This window comes from Lathyrus oleraceus, chromosome 4, assembly GCF_024323335.1.
Source record: "Lathyrus oleraceus cultivar Zhongwan6 chromosome 4, CAAS_Psat_ZW6_1.0, whole genome shotgun sequence".
Lineage (NCBI taxonomy): Eukaryota > Viridiplantae > Streptophyta > Magnoliopsida > Fabales > Fabaceae > Lathyrus > Lathyrus oleraceus.
This window is the reverse complement of record NC_066582.1, coordinates 1,132,845-1,153,429: the sequence shown is the minus strand read 5'-3', so window position 1 is coordinate 1,153,429 and position 20,585 is coordinate 1,132,845. Positions and strand designations below refer to the sequence as shown.

Here is a 20,585-nt window from a genome sequence, read left to right as displayed (position 1 = left end):
TAAAACTATTATAAGGATAACTAGTTAGTTATTAGTTAATTGCCTTAGATTGTTATTTTATTTTAGTTAATTAGTTCATTATATTAAGTATTTAAATAGCAACTAGATCTCCTTCTTGTATTAACTTAGTTTTCCTTTATAAAAGAAGCATTTTATTATTCATTGATGGGTTATGCATATTACAAATGTAATATTTAATATCGTATCAAATAGAAATATACCATTGGTTTCTTTATTTCTCATTTCACCTTTTCTACTTTCGTTTTCTTTCCAAAAATTAGTGTTCTTTCCAATTATGAAAACTAAGTTGTCTGATGGCGAAGATTCTTCCACTACCATCATTGTTCCAAAGGACCCAACCCTCGACCCTCGAAGCCACTTCTACCAATATCTCAGTGAAAACTCTGATGTAACCCTTGCAGCGTCGCTGCTTGATGATCACATCTACTATAATTGGAGAAAATCAATATGAGATATGTTAAGATCCAAGAGAAAACTATCCTTCATCAACAAAACCCTAAAGAAACCATCTTCATCCAAGAACAAGATTTCCTTCATCAATAGAACCCTCAAGAAACAATCTTCATCTTATTCAAATTTCCAGCACTATTCAATTACTTATTGCTCTTGCTTCTTCTTTAAACCTTCATTAACATCAACTTGATGTTCACATGCTTTTTTACTAGATGATCAAATTCTGATTATGTGGCTTTTGAAATTTTTCCTATAATGCATTGCACAACTATACACGGTGAGGAACATTTTTTATAATAGCTTTCTAGTGAATTCAACATCGTAAAATTTGCTAAATTATACCTTTTTCTTCTTCAAAATCTTGTGTCCAAGCCTTCTTCATTCTTGTCACCATAAATTCTATATTGAAAATATTATAATTATATTATCATTATTATGTTATCATTATTATGTTATTATTATTAGATTATATGCAATATTTTTAAATTAAAATAAGTGATGTTTAAATCTTTATTTGGTTAGGATGGAGGTGTATTGAAGGTACCCACCCATGGTATAAAGTTGAAAAAATTCTACAAAGTGGAGAAGTTTAAGGAGGTTGCTAGTATTATTGATGATGTTGATCTTCTGTTGTTGGTGGGATGTTAGCCCACATGCAAAGTCCATTAATCTTTGCATTTGAGGAAATGTGGCATAATGAAACTTCTTTCTTCCATCCTTCATTTGGAGGCTTGACAACCATGTTGGATGTCATGTCATTCCTATTCCATATCCCTCTGGATATAGACTTCTTTAGTGCTCCCTTTATTAGTATAACCTTAGCTGCCATAAATGTAGAGACGTATATGGGAGTTACACTAGTAGGTGCATTAGAGGATATGATGAAAAAAAGTACAAATTTCAATCATTCTTGGATACAAGAGAAAGGCGTTGGTGCCACATTCGACGTAAAAGGAGGCACTCATAGTTTATATTCTACATCTGGTTGGCTATACTATCTTGGCACATAAGAACAATAACAACAATAACTAAGCCTTATCCCGCTAAGTGGGATCAACTACATGGACCAACTTTTGCCATAATGTTCTATCAAGGACTATGATTCTATCTAAATCACTATTCTTGATATCTTTCTCAATAACTTCTCTGATATTCTTTCTAGGTCTTCCTCATCCTCTAATTGTTTGTCTTCTCTCCATTTGGTCTACCATCCTTACTACAAAATCTATTAATCTTCTCTCTACATGCCCAAACCACATAAGTCTATTTTCCACCATCTTCTCCACTATAAGCGCTAGCCTGACACTCTCTATAATGTTTTCATTTCTATTTTTATCTTATCGAGTCTTACCACATATCCACAACAACACCCTCATCTCTGTTACACTTACTTTATTGTCATGTTGATTCTTAATCTCCAACATTATGTACCATAAAAAATCGCAGGTCTTACCGTAGTCCGATAAAATTGTCCCTTCAAATTGAGTGTTACCTTTGCATCATATAAAACACCTGAGGCCTTCTCCATTTCAACCACCTAACTTGAATTTGATGGTTTACATCTCTTTCTATTTCTCCATCATTTTGTATTATGGACCCAAGATATTTAAACTATGTGACTTGAGGGATAATACATTCTCCAACTTTCACCTCTAGGTAAGAAATGCTTCTTGTTTTTTTGAAACTATATTCCATATACTCTGTCTTACTTTTGCTTAGGATAAAACCATGTGTTTCTAAAGCTTATCTCCAAGTTTCCAACCTCTCATTTAAGTCCTCCTTCGAGTCTCCAAGAAGGACTATATCATCTGCAAAAAGCATGCATCTCGGTGCTAGATCTTAGATGTATTCCATGGGTACATCAATAATTAAGGTAAAAAGGTAGGGACTTAGGGTTGAAACTTGATGCAAACTAATTTTAATGGGGAAATCGTCAGCCTCTCCACCCTGTGCTTGTACATTAGTCGATACCCCTTCATACATATCTTGGATAGCTCGAATATATGCATTCCTAATCCCTTTATTCTCTAGGAATTTCCAGATAATCTGTAAAAGCACTATATCATATGCCTTATCCAAGTCAATAAAAATTAAGTGTGGGTCTTGTTGGTCCATCTGATACTGCTCCATCGCACTTGATTCTCTTTTCTTAATCTCCATTCAATCACTCTTTCTTATAACTTCATGGCATGACTCATAAGCTTAATACCCCTATAATTTACCCAATTTTGTATATCCCCTTGTTCTTATAGATTGGAGCTAAAGTGTTTCTTCTCCATTCATCTGGCATGCGCTTTGACCTCATAATTTCATTAATGAGTTTGGTGAAACACTCAATACCTCTACCTCCAAGAATTTTCCACACTCCAATAAGTATGTTGTCTGATCCAAATGCCTTACAATTACTCCTTCTTTTCGATGCTTCCTTTACCTCATATTTTTGAATTAGACGGTAGTAATTATAGTTTTGATCTGCTTCTCTAATGTCAAGTCTTCTACAGTCCGGTGAGATATCATATCCTTAATTAAATAGGTTCTAGAAATACTTCTTCCACCTATCCTTTATATCTTTTTCCTAAACCAAGACCTTGCGTTCTTCATCTTTAACACACTTCACTTGATCCAAAACTCTAGTCTTTCTTTGTCTTCCCTTACGAAGCATGTGTATAGATTTGTATCCCTCCTTGGTACCTAAAGATTGGTATAATATATCAAAATCTTAGGTTCTTAGTCTCATTCTTTTCTTTCTTATACTTTTCCCACGTTTTGGCAATTTTACAACTAGACCAATATTTAAAACAATTCTTTTCTACTCTAACTTTACTATGGACACTTTCATTCCACCACCATGATTCTTTAACCCTAGGTCCAAAGCCTCTTAATTCTCCCAACATCTTTTTATCCACTTTTCTACACTCTTGGGCCATCTTATGTCACATATCGTTTGCACTTTCTCGTGCTTGTCCAAACCCTCCCTCCAAAATCTTGAGTTGGAAAATTCCTTGTTTTTACCCTTCAAATGCCACAACTTGATTTGGGGCACTACCATATGACTTCTTCTATTTTCTCTCCCCTTAATTCTTACATACATAACAAAAACTCTATGTTGGATAGTCATGCTCTCTCCTGGAATAAATTTGCAGTCTAAGCAAATCTTTCTATTGGACTTCCTGATAAGAAAGAAGTCTACTTAAAAATATGTCACCCAAATTTTATATGTGATAAGATGTTCTTCATATCTTTTCATAAGCCATGTATTTGCTATAGTAAGATCCAAAGCCGACGAAAACTCCAAGATGGATGTACCCTCCACATTCACCTCCCCTAGGCCAAAATCCCCATGCACGCTCTTGGACCCTCTTACGGCACTACCTACATGTCCATTAAGCCTTGGGGTATATCCTAAAGTAAGCCTTATAACATTAAATGTGTCTTGTTCCACTATAAATTTCAAGGCTATGATTTGACCTCCTACTCTTTTCACATCCATAATTTGTACCTTCCACTCTTTCTCCATAATAATACTCACCCCGTTTCTAAATCTAACTTTTCTGGTGTACCAAATAATAAATCTCGAGTTGTCTAATTCTTTTCTTTTTACACATGTCCACTTAGTTTCTTGTAGGCACATAAAGTTAATCTCCCTTCTAACCATAACATCCACTATTTCCATAGATTTTCCAGTAAGTGTGCCTATATTCCATGATCCAAAATGAATCCTGCTCTCATGAACTAATTTATTTACCTACACCCATTCACGGAAATGTGGGAACCCTTCCTTATTCTCACTACATTCACGCGATGATGCAACGACCCTTGCTCTTTTGACACTGTACTCAAGTCGTGCAACGTGTTTCTTATGGGAAATAACCTAGCTGTCACATTATTTCATAGTTCATCTATATCATAGAGATTCAACAATGTTTTATGTTGGTTGTCAACTGCCTAACACAACCCTCTCCTTTTATTTGAGTTTGATATTGACTATGTATAATAAAGCTAACCTAGGCGGGATTATCTTGGCACACAAGTCACGTCATTAAATTTTGCAAAGTACATTTCCTTATTATCTTACCACCTTATATGATATGAGACAAATTTTTGAGTTTATAAGCCTCTTACGTGAATAAATATTTTATATGTTTTAATTGTTAAATAATTATGTAAATGTAATATTAACTATTATGTCTTTCTGCAGTGTTGGATCTACAAACATTTTCTGACAATTTGTGATGGTAAGGATCTTGGGCATATCATTTATGACTCCCTAGGGAGACGAGATGGACATGAAAACATTTTTTGTTAAATGGTTTTCAAGAGTACATATGGAGTATCAAAGCATTTACCTTCAATGATTTCATATGGACACCATACACTAATTATCAGGCACTATAAGATTCATTTGTTACATCATACCTCCTTGGGATAAGTCTTAACTATTTGGCTATGTGCAATACATCCTACAAGAAATCCTTATGCCAATCTTATTTGATAAAATTTAGTGGTTCTAACATTTCCTAGAAAGTTCTTGAAGAGATATTAAGATTTGTTCTACAAGATATCACATCCTCATATGATCCCTCTTAGTGCAACTGAACTACCACTATCATATGCATTTAGACCTTTAGATGTCGTACCATCATGGTCTCCACCACCTAGTATGATCAATAGAGGTTGCAACTAGTAACCCTTATTTCACATGACACCATGGGTGTGATCAAACAAAATGTCATGCTTCTGATAACATAACATGGATTGCCCATCTAACACATGATGGACGCACTTAGATTTTTAGTTGATATATGACTTGCTATTTTATAACTAATGATATCATGATATTTACTTTGATGTAGTGACATGATTTTTTTTATTTGTAAACACTACCATAACATAGACAACGTAAATATAAACATGACATTACCAACATAAATAGACATAACACTGATAAGATACAAAATAACTTATATATATTTAACATAATATAAAATGAAGATTAAGATTAAACATATGGTAGTTATGATTTATTCATCATTAGAATTAGTGTTAGGAAATTTCATTTTTCAAGAATATAGTTTGTTGATCATGCAAGTGCCTCATCCACCTTGGTTGGGCTCTTAGCAGCGTAATGATGAAATGAATGAAACATTATTTTTACGTCCTGAATTCAAAATTACTAAACCTTATTTGGACATCAATATCAATCAAGGGATATAAATATTCAATCTTAACCACCATTCGAGTATCGACATGGTCTAAAAAAATTCAAGTTTACACCTCATATTAAGTAGAGTGGTTTTCTTAATAACCCTTAAATCAAATGGAGGACGGACAATGTTAATATAAACAAATACAAGGTAAACTACAATGATTCCTTATTTTAATGATTCACCAAAAACAACCTAATCATATTTATAAAGCATTCAAAGGATTGTAGACCATACAAAATGTCATTGCAATCTCAATCATACAAAAATGTTTGCTCAATCTCGAGCATACAAAGGTGTCAATGCAATCCCGACCTTACAAAAGTATCAATTATCATCATGTCTAATTATTGGTTCTTGTGGATCTACATATGGACAATTCCTTATAGACCCACATTTTTTACTCATTCTCTTGCATAAACACTACACTTCTCTCTTTAAATATCGATGATAGAAGGCAAGTGGAAATTGGGCATAAACTTTAACTAAACCCAATAAAAACTATTGACAAAGACAACTAAAAAGACTGTATGTCTACACATGCACTTATATATGATAATAAGCTAAGCAGGAAGAAGGTGATGATCAGATTCTTGGACAAAGTGGCCTAGATGAACTTTGAAAGGTTATATCTGAAATGATTATCCACTTACCCCGCCTATAAACACCTAAACCATATATCCTTAAGGAATTCCTAACCTTTAAAAAAAGTGTTATAGAACAATTCTATAGAAACATCTATTTTATTGAAAACTTCATTGTCTAATCGTGTTAGAACCAATGTCCAAGACTACTCACCCTAATCAAGAAAATATCCAATTGTGTGAAAACCACAATTTCCATCTTCCTCCATATCAAAAATATATTTAATGTAGTCACGAAAAAATACATAAAAATTATGACACGTATATGTGTCTTGAAGACCTAGTAAAAAAGCTAACTGATGGGTTCTTGAGAAGGTTTTCTAGTGAATCTATGAGAATGTTTTAAAGTGTATCTAAGTCATAATTCTTTGAAGTTAGGTATCTATTTTTATTATTTTCTCTTTTTCCACATTCATCATTTTATTGAAATTTCTTGAGTATTTGAGACTTTTTATTCATTTGGTAGCCATTCATTTTTTTCTTTTTCTTTTATTTTTCTTTGGGTACATATTTTCATATTTTTCTTTTTCATAGTATTTCTTTTTTTATGTTGTATGTTCTTAGGACCACCACAAAAAACATAGAAGGTTGATATTCTAGAGTAACCCCAAACTTAGATATATGATACATTTAGGATTTTATTTTTGATAACTTTTAACTTCAAAAAGACTAAGTGATTGCAAGAAATTATTTTATAACTCATAACATTTTATGTAATTTTTAAAATAAAAATTGGTGTTGTGAGTATTACTCATCAACATTAAGACAAAAGAAAAACAACATAAAAGAAAATGCTAAAAATAAACTAAAAGAAATGTAAACTAAGTAAAATAAAACTAAAAAATAGAAAATATAGTACAAAGTGAGACGCTTGAATCACATATGATTTCGATTATTGTTAGCTGAGAATAAATCCACAATTACCCTCTCTCTTTTCTCAAACTCAATAGTCATTTTCTTTTCCCTGTGGCAAGCAACTCTCTCATTCCTCTATCCAAAATCGTATTGACATTATCAATATAAACAATAGTAGAAGCAATTGTATAAGATAAGATACAACTCATCCAAGAAACAGCCATATCATTACAACACTCCCATGAATTTAAATTCTCATAAGACTTAAATGATAGGGGAAGCTTTCCATTCACAGACTTAAATTAATTATTGTCTAGGGATTCTCGTTTCATATATTTGCTTTAAGACTAGTAATGGCTTCTAATGAAAGAATAACAAACAAGAACATTATAAATATTCTCACCTGGATGTAAATAATATGGAAAAATTTTATTTGGAAAAACCTCATCATTGGCGTGATTTTGATAAAGAGAAATCAATTGTTTTCATCCATGAAAAATGATGACCAAAGAAGAAGAAAAAGCTTCAATGGTATTGTTCTGATCGACCTTAAGGTCTCATTACTGCAACTAAGAGATATTATTCGTTTTTCCAATGAGAATCCTCACAGTTTTGTCTGTTAGAAAAGATGCCCTATTGGATATAGGTGTATGAATGTTGTATATCAAACAATGTGAGACTATTTTGCTTAATAAAAAACACTTGGTCCTAAGTCAAGACTAAGGGGCACATTGCGAACTTCGATTTCTCATAAACGGAACTGATATTTCAGTTGACCTCAAGCTTGAGGCATTGGGCTATGGGTATTCATAAATACAAGTCATTCCGCGAACCCACTCGCCCAAACCAACCCAACCCTTATTTTAACCCAACCCAATCATGCAAGGGTCCATTTCAAATCAACCAAACATTTACTTTAACCAACTTAATCATGTACGGGTTCAACCCAAACTAACTCATTCAAACTCATTGGTATTTGATTCGGGTAACGAATTTGAAATTTTAAACCTGTGAACTAGCAAATCTAACCCATTGACATGTAATTCTATTTCTTTATAAACTCTCTCTCTCTCTCTCTCTTTCTCTCTCTCTCTCTCTCTATATATATATATATATATATATATATATATATATATATATAAATTTTAATAATGAAAAAAACTTAAATATAAATCAAATTTGTGAAATCAAATTCATTCATTTAAAGAGAGATACATCTTATTTTTTTCAATTATGTTTTACACAATTCATATTTTTTTTAGACTTGATATGAATTATGAAAAAAAAATAGGTATTTTTTTTAGACTTAGTATTTATGTAAAACAAATATGTTAATTCAATTGATATTTTATTTATTTATAATTTTAAAATTATATTTAGTGGATAACAACAAATTCAATTCAACTCAATTCATTGATAAGCGTGTTAGTTTGGTTCATATTTAATCTCAAAAGTATAAATTAAACACTCTGTCCAAACCAAAGATGGATTCGTTATCAGATTTGATTAAATTCGACATAACTTAACCTGTGAAGACTCTTAAATGGTTGTGATTATTGTCCATTTTGGACGTAAGAATCCTCAGATCACAATTTGTTTTTTAGAAAAAATATTTCAATCTAGATTGAAGTGTATGAGTGCTATATAAAAACTTATAAATAATGTGAAACTATCTAGGTTCGAAGAGATGCAAAATAATTTTAAAAAAAACTATGTACTACGTAACATTTTTAACTACCAAACTGTTTTAACTACCTTTAAACTAACTCTTAACTAAAAGTAGATTATATGGCTAGTTTTTGTTACAAGTAAGTGAGTCTTTACAAACACATATCAAAACATGAGTGACCATTAATAAGTGTTTGGGATGAAGTAGTGGTATGGTGCTTAATTATAACATTGAAAGAGAGATGAAAACATCTTTGTCTCTGTGACACACACGTGATGAATCTGAATGCAATTGAATTGCTGTTTGTATTTCAAAGGAACATCATTGACATGTCGAGGGAACTATTTGTTGACACAACATCACAACCAAAGAGGAAATAATAAATTGCTAAAAGATTCAAGAGCCTCAATATGGAAACAAAACAACTGGCGCGTGAAGGGAGAGATAGCAAGCACTAACTAATTAACGATACTATGTTTTAGTTAACTTCTGCTGCTCTCAATAATATCATAATCAACAACTCAATTACTTCACAAACTTTCCACTTAATTATTATAATTATAATTAAGATATATAATGGACGGTGGTGTTTTCTTTGCTTCTACTCATAACTACACTTTTTGTTTTTATTTCTTAGGTTAGTAAGCAAAAGCAAAAGTCTAAGACCTAATGTGAGATGGAGAGAGTAGAGGTTTTACATTTAGATATCAATACAATTCAATTCTTGAAAGAGAGACAGGTGGAGACTTGTGTCCTCTTGAAGTATAGTTTTTTAACATACTATTTAGCTTAATTAAGATCTTTAATAGAACTATTTAATATAATTTTAAGAAAAATCAAGTCGTTTGGGGTGGTTGAATTTTCAAAAGTTTAAAATAAAATATATTCAAATAAAATGATTTTGAATATTTTTTATTTAATTTAATAATAGTTTTCGCATCTCAAAATCATAAAAATTATTATTTTCAATTTTAATTTGTCACCACTAATGTATTACGAATCCTATAATCATCAATGTCGAACATCACTTAATTTATTTCTAATCACTAGCGACTATCACTCCATTTATTTTTTACCATCAATCAAATTATCATTTGCCACTACAATGACCATCAGTCTAATCGTTGAAGATCATTACGTTGACCACTTTTAATCATGTCTTCAATAACTCTAGTTTATTAATCCTACCACCACAACTCTCTATCCCTACCACCATAATGCACCATTTCGTCCACCTTCGATCACAAATCCGACCACCATGAACTACCACTTTGATCATTGATAAACCACAATTTAGTTGCCAGAGTAGGGTGATGGCTTAAGTGTGGTGTTTTCACATAGTCGTAGATGACAAATTATAACTCCCTTGTTACAATTATCATCAAATTAATCTTATGTATTATTGAGTAGCTTGACGAAGGAGTTTACGTGCGAACATAGTTATTTTGTATTTACATTCATGTCAAGTATCAAATTCATAAGCTATCAATAGCACAGGTTCATCATCAAAATCTCCTCTGACTATGTTCGCTTCTTCTGGGTTTTTTTCCTTGCTTGTCCAACAGTCAGTAACAAAGTGGTCAAACTTCTTACAACAGTAACATTGAATATTCTTCTTGTCAAATTTCTCCTTTCCCTTCTGATGTTTCTTCTCATCAGAGTTGGAGACTTCTGACTTCTGATAACCACCATCATGTCTCTTCTTGCCCTCTGACCAAGATTGTTTCTAATTCTTTTTAACATTAGACGCTTTCAAAGCCTACTCTTCCTCTATTTTACAGTTTCTCTTAGTCAGACGCAACTCTTGTGTCTCTATACTACTTTGCAGATCTTCAATCCTCATGGTGTTGAGGTCCTTAGAATATTCAATTGCTACAACAATATAATCAAATTGGGGAATACGCGATCTCAGTACATTTTCAATGATTCTTATTCATAGTGAGTTTCTCCACAAGATTTCATCTCATATGTGATCAGAATCACTCTGGAGATGTAATCAGGAACCTTCTCATTGTTCTTCATGTTGAGATTTTCATACTTCTTATGTAGATACTGAAGCTTCACCTTCCTCACTGATGCATTATTGTTTTGGCACTATGCCAGTATGTCTCACGCAGTCTTCGCCGTCATTGAGTCAACAATCTTCTCAAACATATTCATATCCATACACTGATGGATATATAACAACGCCTTTTGATCCTTCTTCCTTATTTCTCTATGCGCATTTCTCTGCTTTAATTGCATCTGCTACAACCGCCGTGTAATCGTCATTGACGAGATCAAGAACATTTTGAGTGCTAAACAACACACGCATCTGAATTATCCACTGATTTCAATTCTTTCCATCAAATACTGGAAATTTTGTGTTCAAACTACAATTTTTGCCGTTCATCTTCGTTCTTGTGCAAATTCACTCAGATCTCACCAACACTCGTGTTTCCCAATCCCTCAGAATCAAGAAATGTGATTTTGTTTCGATTCAGATCTCCAATTCACTGTAAATTGAATGGACAAAATCATTCACACACGCCTAACATACAATGGTGTTTCCTGTTCCTGAATATGAATTGAAACTCTATATAACAATTGTTGTTGTACAAGAATGATGATGAAGAAGAAGAAAAGAGAGAGAGAGAGAGAGAGAGAGAATGAATGTGACTAATTTTTACTCTCATATGCAAAAACGGTTACAATGAAAAATTATGTTACAATCTGAACTTGAATTTAGTATTTATATCATTAAAACCTTTAAATGAAATTCAAATTAAATTTAAATGTAAATTTAAATATGAATTTGGATTACACTCCAACAAAAATAAGGTATCTTTTAATAAATAATGATATAAGAATTATATAACCTTAAAAATATCGTATTAACATTGAGCAGACAAAAATGTCATTCTAAGATAGAAAATATATTTCTTTAATTTATTATTAAAATATGTAAAATATTTTTTTATAATATTAATAATTATATGCTTGAACTTATAAAAATGTGACATATTTTTATAAATATATTACTAAGTTTTTGAATATTTATAAATGTTATTGGATTTTATAACTACCTAAGATGGAGGGAGTAATTGATAAATGAAAGTATTGTGTTTGTGAGAATGTGTATTTGGACAGTGATCTCTTGTCCTCACCACTATCTGACACACACAAACTGCTCTCTCACTATATGGCGTAAACTCGATGCCTGATAGTGCAAGCAAAGCAAACCAAGCAACTTACTTTTTTTCACTCTAATCTCTCTCTCTCTCTCTCTCTCTCTCCTCCCTCTTTGTCTCTTAAATTCTGCTTTATTTTGTCCCAACACACCACTTCACTTCACCTCTATAACCTAAGCTCTTGTTTAGTCCTTTACTCACCACCAATAACTCTCTTCTAATGTCTCCCTTTCTTCCTTACATCTTCTTCTTCAATTCATCAATCTCTGCCTCACTAGATTAATCTCTCTTCATTATCTTTATCTCTCTTTCTCTCTCTCCTTTTGAAGTGAGAGAGAGAATATAATACTCAGGGTAGGAAAGTGTCTTGTATGGTTAAAAGTTGTCTTGTTCTCAGTACCATATGTTTCTGCAGTGAACTATACCCTACTAATTAATTACTACTTGTCACTCTTGTCTTGCTTTCTCTTTCTCTTGTTAATTACTAACTTCACTTCCCCTCAATAATATTATTAACTCAAAACCATCTTCCTTTTCATACAAACACCAATATCATCATTTTTGGCAGTTTCTGTTTTGTTTTTGGTCTCCAAAGAACAAACAAACAACCTCCAAATTATACAAACTAATGGAACTTTCTAGCACCCAAGATGGTGAAATCCAAATCCCATCTAATAATTACGTTGCTACTGCCCATGGCGTTAGTGCTAACGGACATGGTCATCATCATCATCATCACATGATTCATCACCATGCTCCTCCTCCTCCGCCACCTCTTCTACACCACCACAATAACATCATAACATCTTCCTCAGCCGCAGCGGTTCCCGTGGCAGCAGTAGTACCTCAGAGTCAGAACCCTTCCATTAACGGCACAACCACCACAACCACAAACTCTACTAGTGTAGAACTAGATCTTGATCAATCCTCGTACAAGAAACCATTATCGCAAGTGGCGGTCAAGTACAGAGAATGCTTGAAGAACCATGCAGCTGCAATGGGAGGAAACGCTACAGATGGTTGCGGTGAGTTCATGCCAAGTGGTGAACAAGGTTCCATAGAAGCACTCATCTGTTCAGCTTGCCATTGTCACAGAAACTTCCACAGAAAAGAAATTGAAGGTGAGACTGATGAAGAAAACTACCCACACCACCATAACTCACCTTTCAACTTCAACTTCAACGTCAACAGACAACAACAACAACATCACAGCATGAGAAAATTTATGTTACCGCTTTCGGATCAACCTCTCGGCCTCGGCTACCACCACCATCACACTACTCCTAACTCTACATCAGCAGCCGTAACAGTAACAGGTAACAACAACAACAACAACAATATTCTTCCTTCTAGAGCTGTAGCACCACCACCACATGGACACATCATTATGCCTTTCAACTACAACATACCTTCTGAATCTGATGAACAAGAAGAACATGGCAGAACACAAAGTCACCATCAGCAGGTAGTGATGAAGAAGAGGTTCAGGACAAAGTTTACACAGGAGCAGAAGGAGAAAATGCTGAACTTTGCTGAGAAAGTTGGATGGAAATTTCAGAAACAAGAAGAATCTCTGGTGCAACAGTTCTGTGCGGAAATTGGCGTGAAGAGAAGAGTGCTAAAGGTTTGGATGCATAACAATAAACACAATCTTGCCAAAAAACAACATATTGATATTAGCACTGATAATCTTCCAACTCCTTAATTTAATATTATTATTATTATTAGTTAATTAAATATTTCTATTATATTTGGTAATAATATATGTGTCTGTATTTGTTGTGGTAATCTAGTTTAGAAATATTGCATTTGCATTAATTAATTAATTAATTAATTAATTAATTAATTAAGTACTTGAGTATTTATTTTTAGTTTGTGAGGTGAGGGCTCATCATCATGCATGTCTTGAGGTGGATTTGTTTGTATTACTAATAGAACACAATTACATAATACCCTTTTCTTTTTCTAACAGTTTATGTGATTAAATTATTTTGTGAATGCTATTTAAATTTAGAATTCTCTACATGCAACTCTATTAATATTTTGAGTCGATTTTTTCAAAGAAATTTAACAACTGATGATGCATCTTATAGACTTTTATAATGATTTCCATTAATTAACTGTTCAGAGCTTGTTCTTTTATATAATGCCTTTTGTATCTAATTATATTTATTAGTAGATTTAAAACTTTTTGAAACATAGTTTTATTTGAATGATAATTATATATACTTTTGGTAAAGAAAGTATAGAGACAAACTTTTAAACCAAAAGAAACAAATATTTAATTCATAAATAAAGTTTCAAAAAAGTGCGCATTCTCCCATGTAAAACAACTACTAGTAGAAAAATGTAACTACACTCAATTTCACAAAAGAAAAATAATATGAATCCACTAGAATTGGTCTGGAACCTAGTTCTATCTTTGTTTGTGTGAGCGATTAAACCTTATATAATGCTTAGAAGCGTGACTCTGTAATACATTACGCCAAAAGTTCAATTTATTACACAATTGCATGATTTTTGTTTATGAGTTCATTCACTTGTAGGTACACACATCTCTTTGTCCATCAAAACTTTAGTCACATTCCAAAGATTTTTTCATAGGTAGATATTCACCAACTTACCACCAATTTTCTATTTTACACAAAATAATTACAATTAAAAAAAACAAAAAAACAAAACACTTCTTTTAATAAGATATATTAATTGTAATCTTATTTAATTTAAGTGTATCGAGATTTATCTTTATCTTCCATCAAATTTAAAACATTACACTATATTTTTAATTTAGAAAAAAGAATATTGTATAAATAATTAACATTATTTTTTCTAACATATCTTTAAATATTTATTATATATATTTTTAATTTTTTTAATTTATCTTTTTTATATCTTTTATAAAAAATAATTTTATGCTTTTTTATTATCTTTTTTATACAATAATTATATTTTTTAATGTCTGGGAAAATGACATACTAGCCACACTTATAATATAAAAAAAAATTATGGAGTAGTTGTATATTAAAATGGGATAATTTTGGTTGGGGCCTAGAAGAGATCGTTCAAGTCACACTCGACTCGGAGATGCCATAAGAGTATGTAGGGCGCATGAGGGCAACTCAATATAGCGAATATATTGTTTAAAATCCACCACAATCTATGGAGAATTTCAATCAATCTTACTGAACAAGATTGTTATCACCCACATAATAACAATGAAAAAGAAGAACAATGAAGAAAGAAAGAAAGTAAAGAACGATGCAGGAGAAGAAGAATTAAAATTCTGCAGAGTTTCTCTCTGCCCACAAACTGTGGAAAACTTTTTATTCACTTTGTAACTGCAAAATACTGTGAATTACAATGTTATGAACACTTTATTCACTTCATTACAAGAATATGGGTTACTTCATCTATTTATAGATTTAGGTTAACGTGGGCCTCAAGCCAAAGCCCAAAACTATAAAAGCCCAAAATAGTTAATACTACTAAAATAGGTCTATGTCGAAATCCAATGTGAAGCAACATACTTCGACACACTAACACAACTCAACACACTAGGTGATTCGACAATTCCTTGCTTCTGTCGAGCAACCCGCTTCGACACAAGGAATTACAATTCAACAAACCACCTAATTCATTGTGTTTAAGCTATCTACATTCATCGTAGCTCTTAGTCTTTTGAACACTTCGACCTGCACTCCCTTCGTCACGATGTCTACAATCTAATTCTCAATTCGGCAGTGTTCCACATTCATCTTCCCATCTGCTACATGCTCTCGAAGATAATGGAACCTCATTTCGATGTACTTGCTTCGACCATGTGCTATCGGATTCTTCGTCAGATTGATAGCTGACATGTTGTCGACCCTCTTGGTAATTGCTCCATGACTCTTAGATGTTATCTCTTCGACCAGATTCACCATCCACTTTGCTTGACATGCACAAAGGGAAGCAGCTATATATTCTGCTTCGCACGACGATAATGCCACTACTGAATCCTTTCTCGAACTCTAAGCAACTGGTGCACCACCTAGCATAAACACATAGCCAGCTGTGGATTTTCAATCCTCAGCATCACTACACCAACTTGAGTCGGTGTATCCCACTAATTTGCATTCTTTTCCTTCATTAGCTGCAGGAAACAAAATCCCATAGTCAAGAGTTCCTTTCAGATACACCTTAGTATCCTCTTCGCCGCTGCTAGATTGATACCTTTGACTTTTGCATGAACCTACTCACCATACCTACATTGTATGCTAAGTCAGGCCTTGTATGACAAAGGTATCAAAGTGACCCAATAAGTCTTCTATATTGGGTTGGGTCGACATCATCTGAATCTGAATCTTTCGACAATTGTAATATGGGCTCAGCTGGATTCGAAGTCGGGTTGCAATCTTGCATCTCAAATCTCTTGAGTATTTCGCCTGCATACCTTCTTTGATGCATCATCAAACCTCTACCACTCTTGTAGAATTAGATGCCATGAAATATGAAATGTCACCCAGATTTGACATTTTGAGTTCCTTGTTGAGATCATCTTTGAAGTCATTGATCTCCTTCTTACAACTACCTGTTATCAACAAGTCATTAACATAGAGACATAGTATAAGCAACTCACTCTTGATTCTTCGTACATATGCTCCATAATCATATTTGCGCTTCACAAATTCCTTCTCCCTTAGAAAGCCATTTATCTTCTTGTTCCAAGCTCTTGAAGCTTGTTTAAGTCTATACAGGGCTTTATGCAACCTATACACTTTTCTTTCTTCGCCTTGTTTCACAAACCCAACTGGTTGTGCAACATAAAATTCTTTTTCTAAGGGACCATTGAGGAATGAACATTTCACATCCATCTGACACATCTGCCTATTATTCATGTTTGCTAGACCAACAACCAATCTGATTATTTTGATCCTAGCAACAGGTGCAAAAACTTCTTCGAAGTCGATTCCTTCTTTATGAAGAAATCCTTTCTCCATAAGCCTCACCTTGTGTCGAGTTACTTCTCCTCTGGGATTCAACTTCACCTTGTATACCCACTTCACATCGATTGCCTTCTTGTCTTGGGGAAATTCGACAAGTGATCAAGTATTGTTGACTTCGATTGACTTCAACTCTTCGTTCATTGCTTTCATCCACTTAGAATCTTTTAATGCCTCAGCTGCATTGATAGGTTCGACATCTGCGTAGAAAGCATAATCTACCAGCTCACCTTCTTCATTGACCACATCATCTGATGTAATCACACATTATTGCAACCTTGCAGACATGTGTCTTGTTCTATGAGGTCTGCTTGGGCCTGCTTCACCTCTGACTTCTTGTCAAACTTCTCTTTCGACTTCACTAGTTGGTTCTTCACATAAGATTCTCACTAAATCTTTCTTAACATTCTTAGTCCAATACCATTCCTTGAGCTCATCTATGATCATGTCCCTGCTGATCACCACTTTCTTGTTCATTGGGTCGAACAACTTATATCCTTCAGTCGAATGATATCCTATCAGGATCATCTGACTCGAATTGTCATTAATTTTTCTTCTCAACTGATTTGGCACATGTCTATGTGCTATAGATCCAAACACCTTCAGATGACTCAAGCTAGGCTTGACACTAGACCAACATTCTTCTGGCGTGATTCCTTCTAGCTTCTTCGTTGAACATCTGTTCAGGATATATGTCGCAGTTAACACAGCTTCTCCAGATAATTCTTTGGGTAGATGCTTGCCTTTCAACATACTTCTAACCATATTCATGATGGTTATATTCTTCCTTTCTACAACTCCATTCTGTTGTGGAGTGTAGGGTGGCACCATCTCATGAACAATCCCTTCTTTCACACATAATGCGTCTAAGTCTTTCGACACATATTTTCCACCACCGTAATTCCTCAAAATCTTGATCTTCCGACCGCTCTGTCTTTCGACCATAGATTTAAACTTGGAAAATACCTCGATCACTTCACTTTTCTTCTTGATCCGGTAAGACCACCGTTTTCGACTGAAATCATCTATGAATGTAACAAAGTATTTGTTACCTCCAATCAAATCCACCTGAAGAGGACCACATACATTAGAGTATATGACTTCAAGAATTGCCTTCGACTTGTTTCCTGCATCCTTACTGAAGTTGTTCTTGTGCTGCTTTGCCTGCACACATTCTTCACACACTTCGTTTGGAATGTTGATTTCTGGTAATCGTGAAACCATATTTCTTCTCTTCAAATCTCTGATGTCTTTGAAATTGAGATGACCAAGTCTATAATTTCATATCCATTCATCTCTGATGGCTGATGTTGCAAGGTACTTATTCTCCATCACATTTAGTTCAATCTTAAACGTTCTATTCTGAGACATTGGAGCCTTAAAGATCAACTTTCCATTTCAGTCGAGAACTCTCATCATCTTGTCTTTAATCGACACCTTGTAGTTCTTTTCGACTAACTTCCCTATGCTGAGCAAATTACTCTTCATGCCTGGTATATACAATAAATTTAAAATTACTGACGTCTTGCCATCTTTCCTCATAATCAGAACATCACCAACACCTTCAGCTGCTAGAGTGTTGTCATTTGTAAATTTCATCATGTTCTTTATTGAGGGATTTATGTTGACAAACCAATCTTTCCTTCCATACATGTGTGATGAGCATCCTAAGTCCAGGTACAACTGGTCCTTGAATCTCTCTTCATCTCTTGTTGTAACCATCAATAACGTCTCTTCTTCTTCATGTTTCTCCAGCTTTGCATAAGTTTCTTGATTCTTCTGATTTTCTAGACAATCACTAGAATAGTGGCCATACTTATGACAATTGTAACACTGAATGTGACGCTTGTTTGGATTTTGACCACCACCTTTTCCTCTACATGCAGCACCACCTCTTTGGTTGCCTTGGTTCCAGGGTTTTCTCTGATTTGACATGTTTCCTTCTTGTTGATTTTGACCAATCAAATTGTTGTAGCCTCCTCTTCCTTTCCTTTCTTTTTCTAATAGCGCCTGCAAAGCCATATCACTCTTCGACTTTCCTGCTGCTCTTTCAACCATTCTTTGTTCATGAGATTCAAGCGTCCCTTGAAGCTTTTCCTTTGTCAGTTTTGACAAATTTTTCGACTCTTTTATGGCTACTACCACGTGGTTAAACTTTGTAGCCAACAACCTTAAGATCTTTTCAACAACAAATCTTGATGTCAACACTTCTCCATATACCTTGATTTGATTCACCAGTTTCATAACCTTGGTGAAGAAATCAGTTATGCTTTCATTGTCTTCCATCTGAAGCAATTCATACGTTCTTTTGTGAGTTTGTAACCTCACCTCTTTCACATTCTCCGTGCCTCCAAAACGATTTCTCCATAATTTCCCATGCTTCTTTCGCTGACTATACATCACTAACCTTTTCAAAGTTATCTGTATCAACACATTGATGGATTATAAAGAGAGCTTTATAATCTTTTTTTCTTCAATTCTTTATGTGCAACCTTTTCTTGATCTATCGCATCTTCTACAAGCATTACTACTTCTTCCTTCACAAGATCCCAAAGATCTTGATAATAGAAACAACCTTTATCTGCTTACACCAATTATCATAATTTTTGTTCTTGAGAATCGGAAGATTTGATGGAAAATGCCCATTTGGATGATTCATTGCTATGGTGATTTTCTTCCCACTAATCGTTTAACCGGAGCTCTGATACTAGATGTCGGAAATCCACCACAACCTATGGAGAATTTTAATCAATCTTGATGTTCCTACTGAACCCAACACATGCCACTATGCCTAGGGCTTCGAGATTATAAGACCCTAATTTTGACCCTAAGATCCCTCATGGCATCATATCATTGCATATTGCATTTGCCTCAAGGATCATAGCATCTTGGCTCCTTAACCCTAGGGTGGGACTTGTGTGAGTTGGTTTGAGACCACCAATCATGCTTGAATTGTATATTATTGCTTTTCTTATCTTGTTTACTAACAAAAAGTACAAAAATATGTCACTAACATCTTTTGTTTTGAAGCTTGAGCAATCATGTGATCCAAGGCTCCTAGGAGGCCCCTATGCCCATTGAAGTGGCCAGATGAAGTTGAAAACAAGCATTACAATGGTTACCAAAGCTCTCAGTCATCATATGTGCCTCCCAAGTATCTCAATTTGTCAATTTGATCAAGATAAACCAAAGGGCTTGAGGATTGTTTCCCAAGGAAACCCTAATTCAACTGTGCATTGATTGTGCCTTACTCATGAAGCAACCTCAACCCATGATCAAATACAATCAAGGGAAGTTCTTTAATTCATAATTTTATGCATATATGAGCTCGTGTTAGTGTCCTCAATCATTAATTCATCAAGATTTGAAGTTTGGCTTTGAGAAGTTGATCAGTCAAATTATCTGACTATTTTGAAATCCACTGAGACCTAACTTTTTATGTGTTTGTCAAATGAAGATAAACCCAAGAGAAAACATGTTCTTAAGAACCATATTCACAACTTTCATGTTCACCAAAATTTCATTTGAAACTTGGAAGGTCATTATTCATTTCAAAACATTATAGGTCATTTTGACTGAAACCCTAA

General features: G+C 33.8%; 1 protein-coding gene across 1 annotated transcript; it reads left to right on the top strand.

The window, feature by feature from the left end:
* The first annotated feature begins 11,960 nt into the window (after positions 1 to 11,960).
* LOC127138249 (zinc-finger homeodomain protein 3) lies at positions 11,961 to 13,985 on the top strand. Its single transcript, XM_051064654.1, has one exon. It carries the CDS (start codon positions 12,645 to 12,647, stop codon positions 13,719 to 13,721), a length of 1,077 nt encoding a protein of 358 aa, XP_050920611.1. The 5' UTR covers positions 11,961 to 12,644; the 3' UTR covers positions 13,722 to 13,985.
* The last annotated feature ends 6,600 nt before the right edge of the window (positions 13,986 to 20,585 follow it).

Excerpts from the sequence above, each read along its gene's own strand:
- LOC127138249 (XM_051064654.1), top strand. The coding sequence starts at position 12,645 with ATGGAACTTTCTAGCACCCAAGATGGTGAAATCCAAATCCCATCTAAT.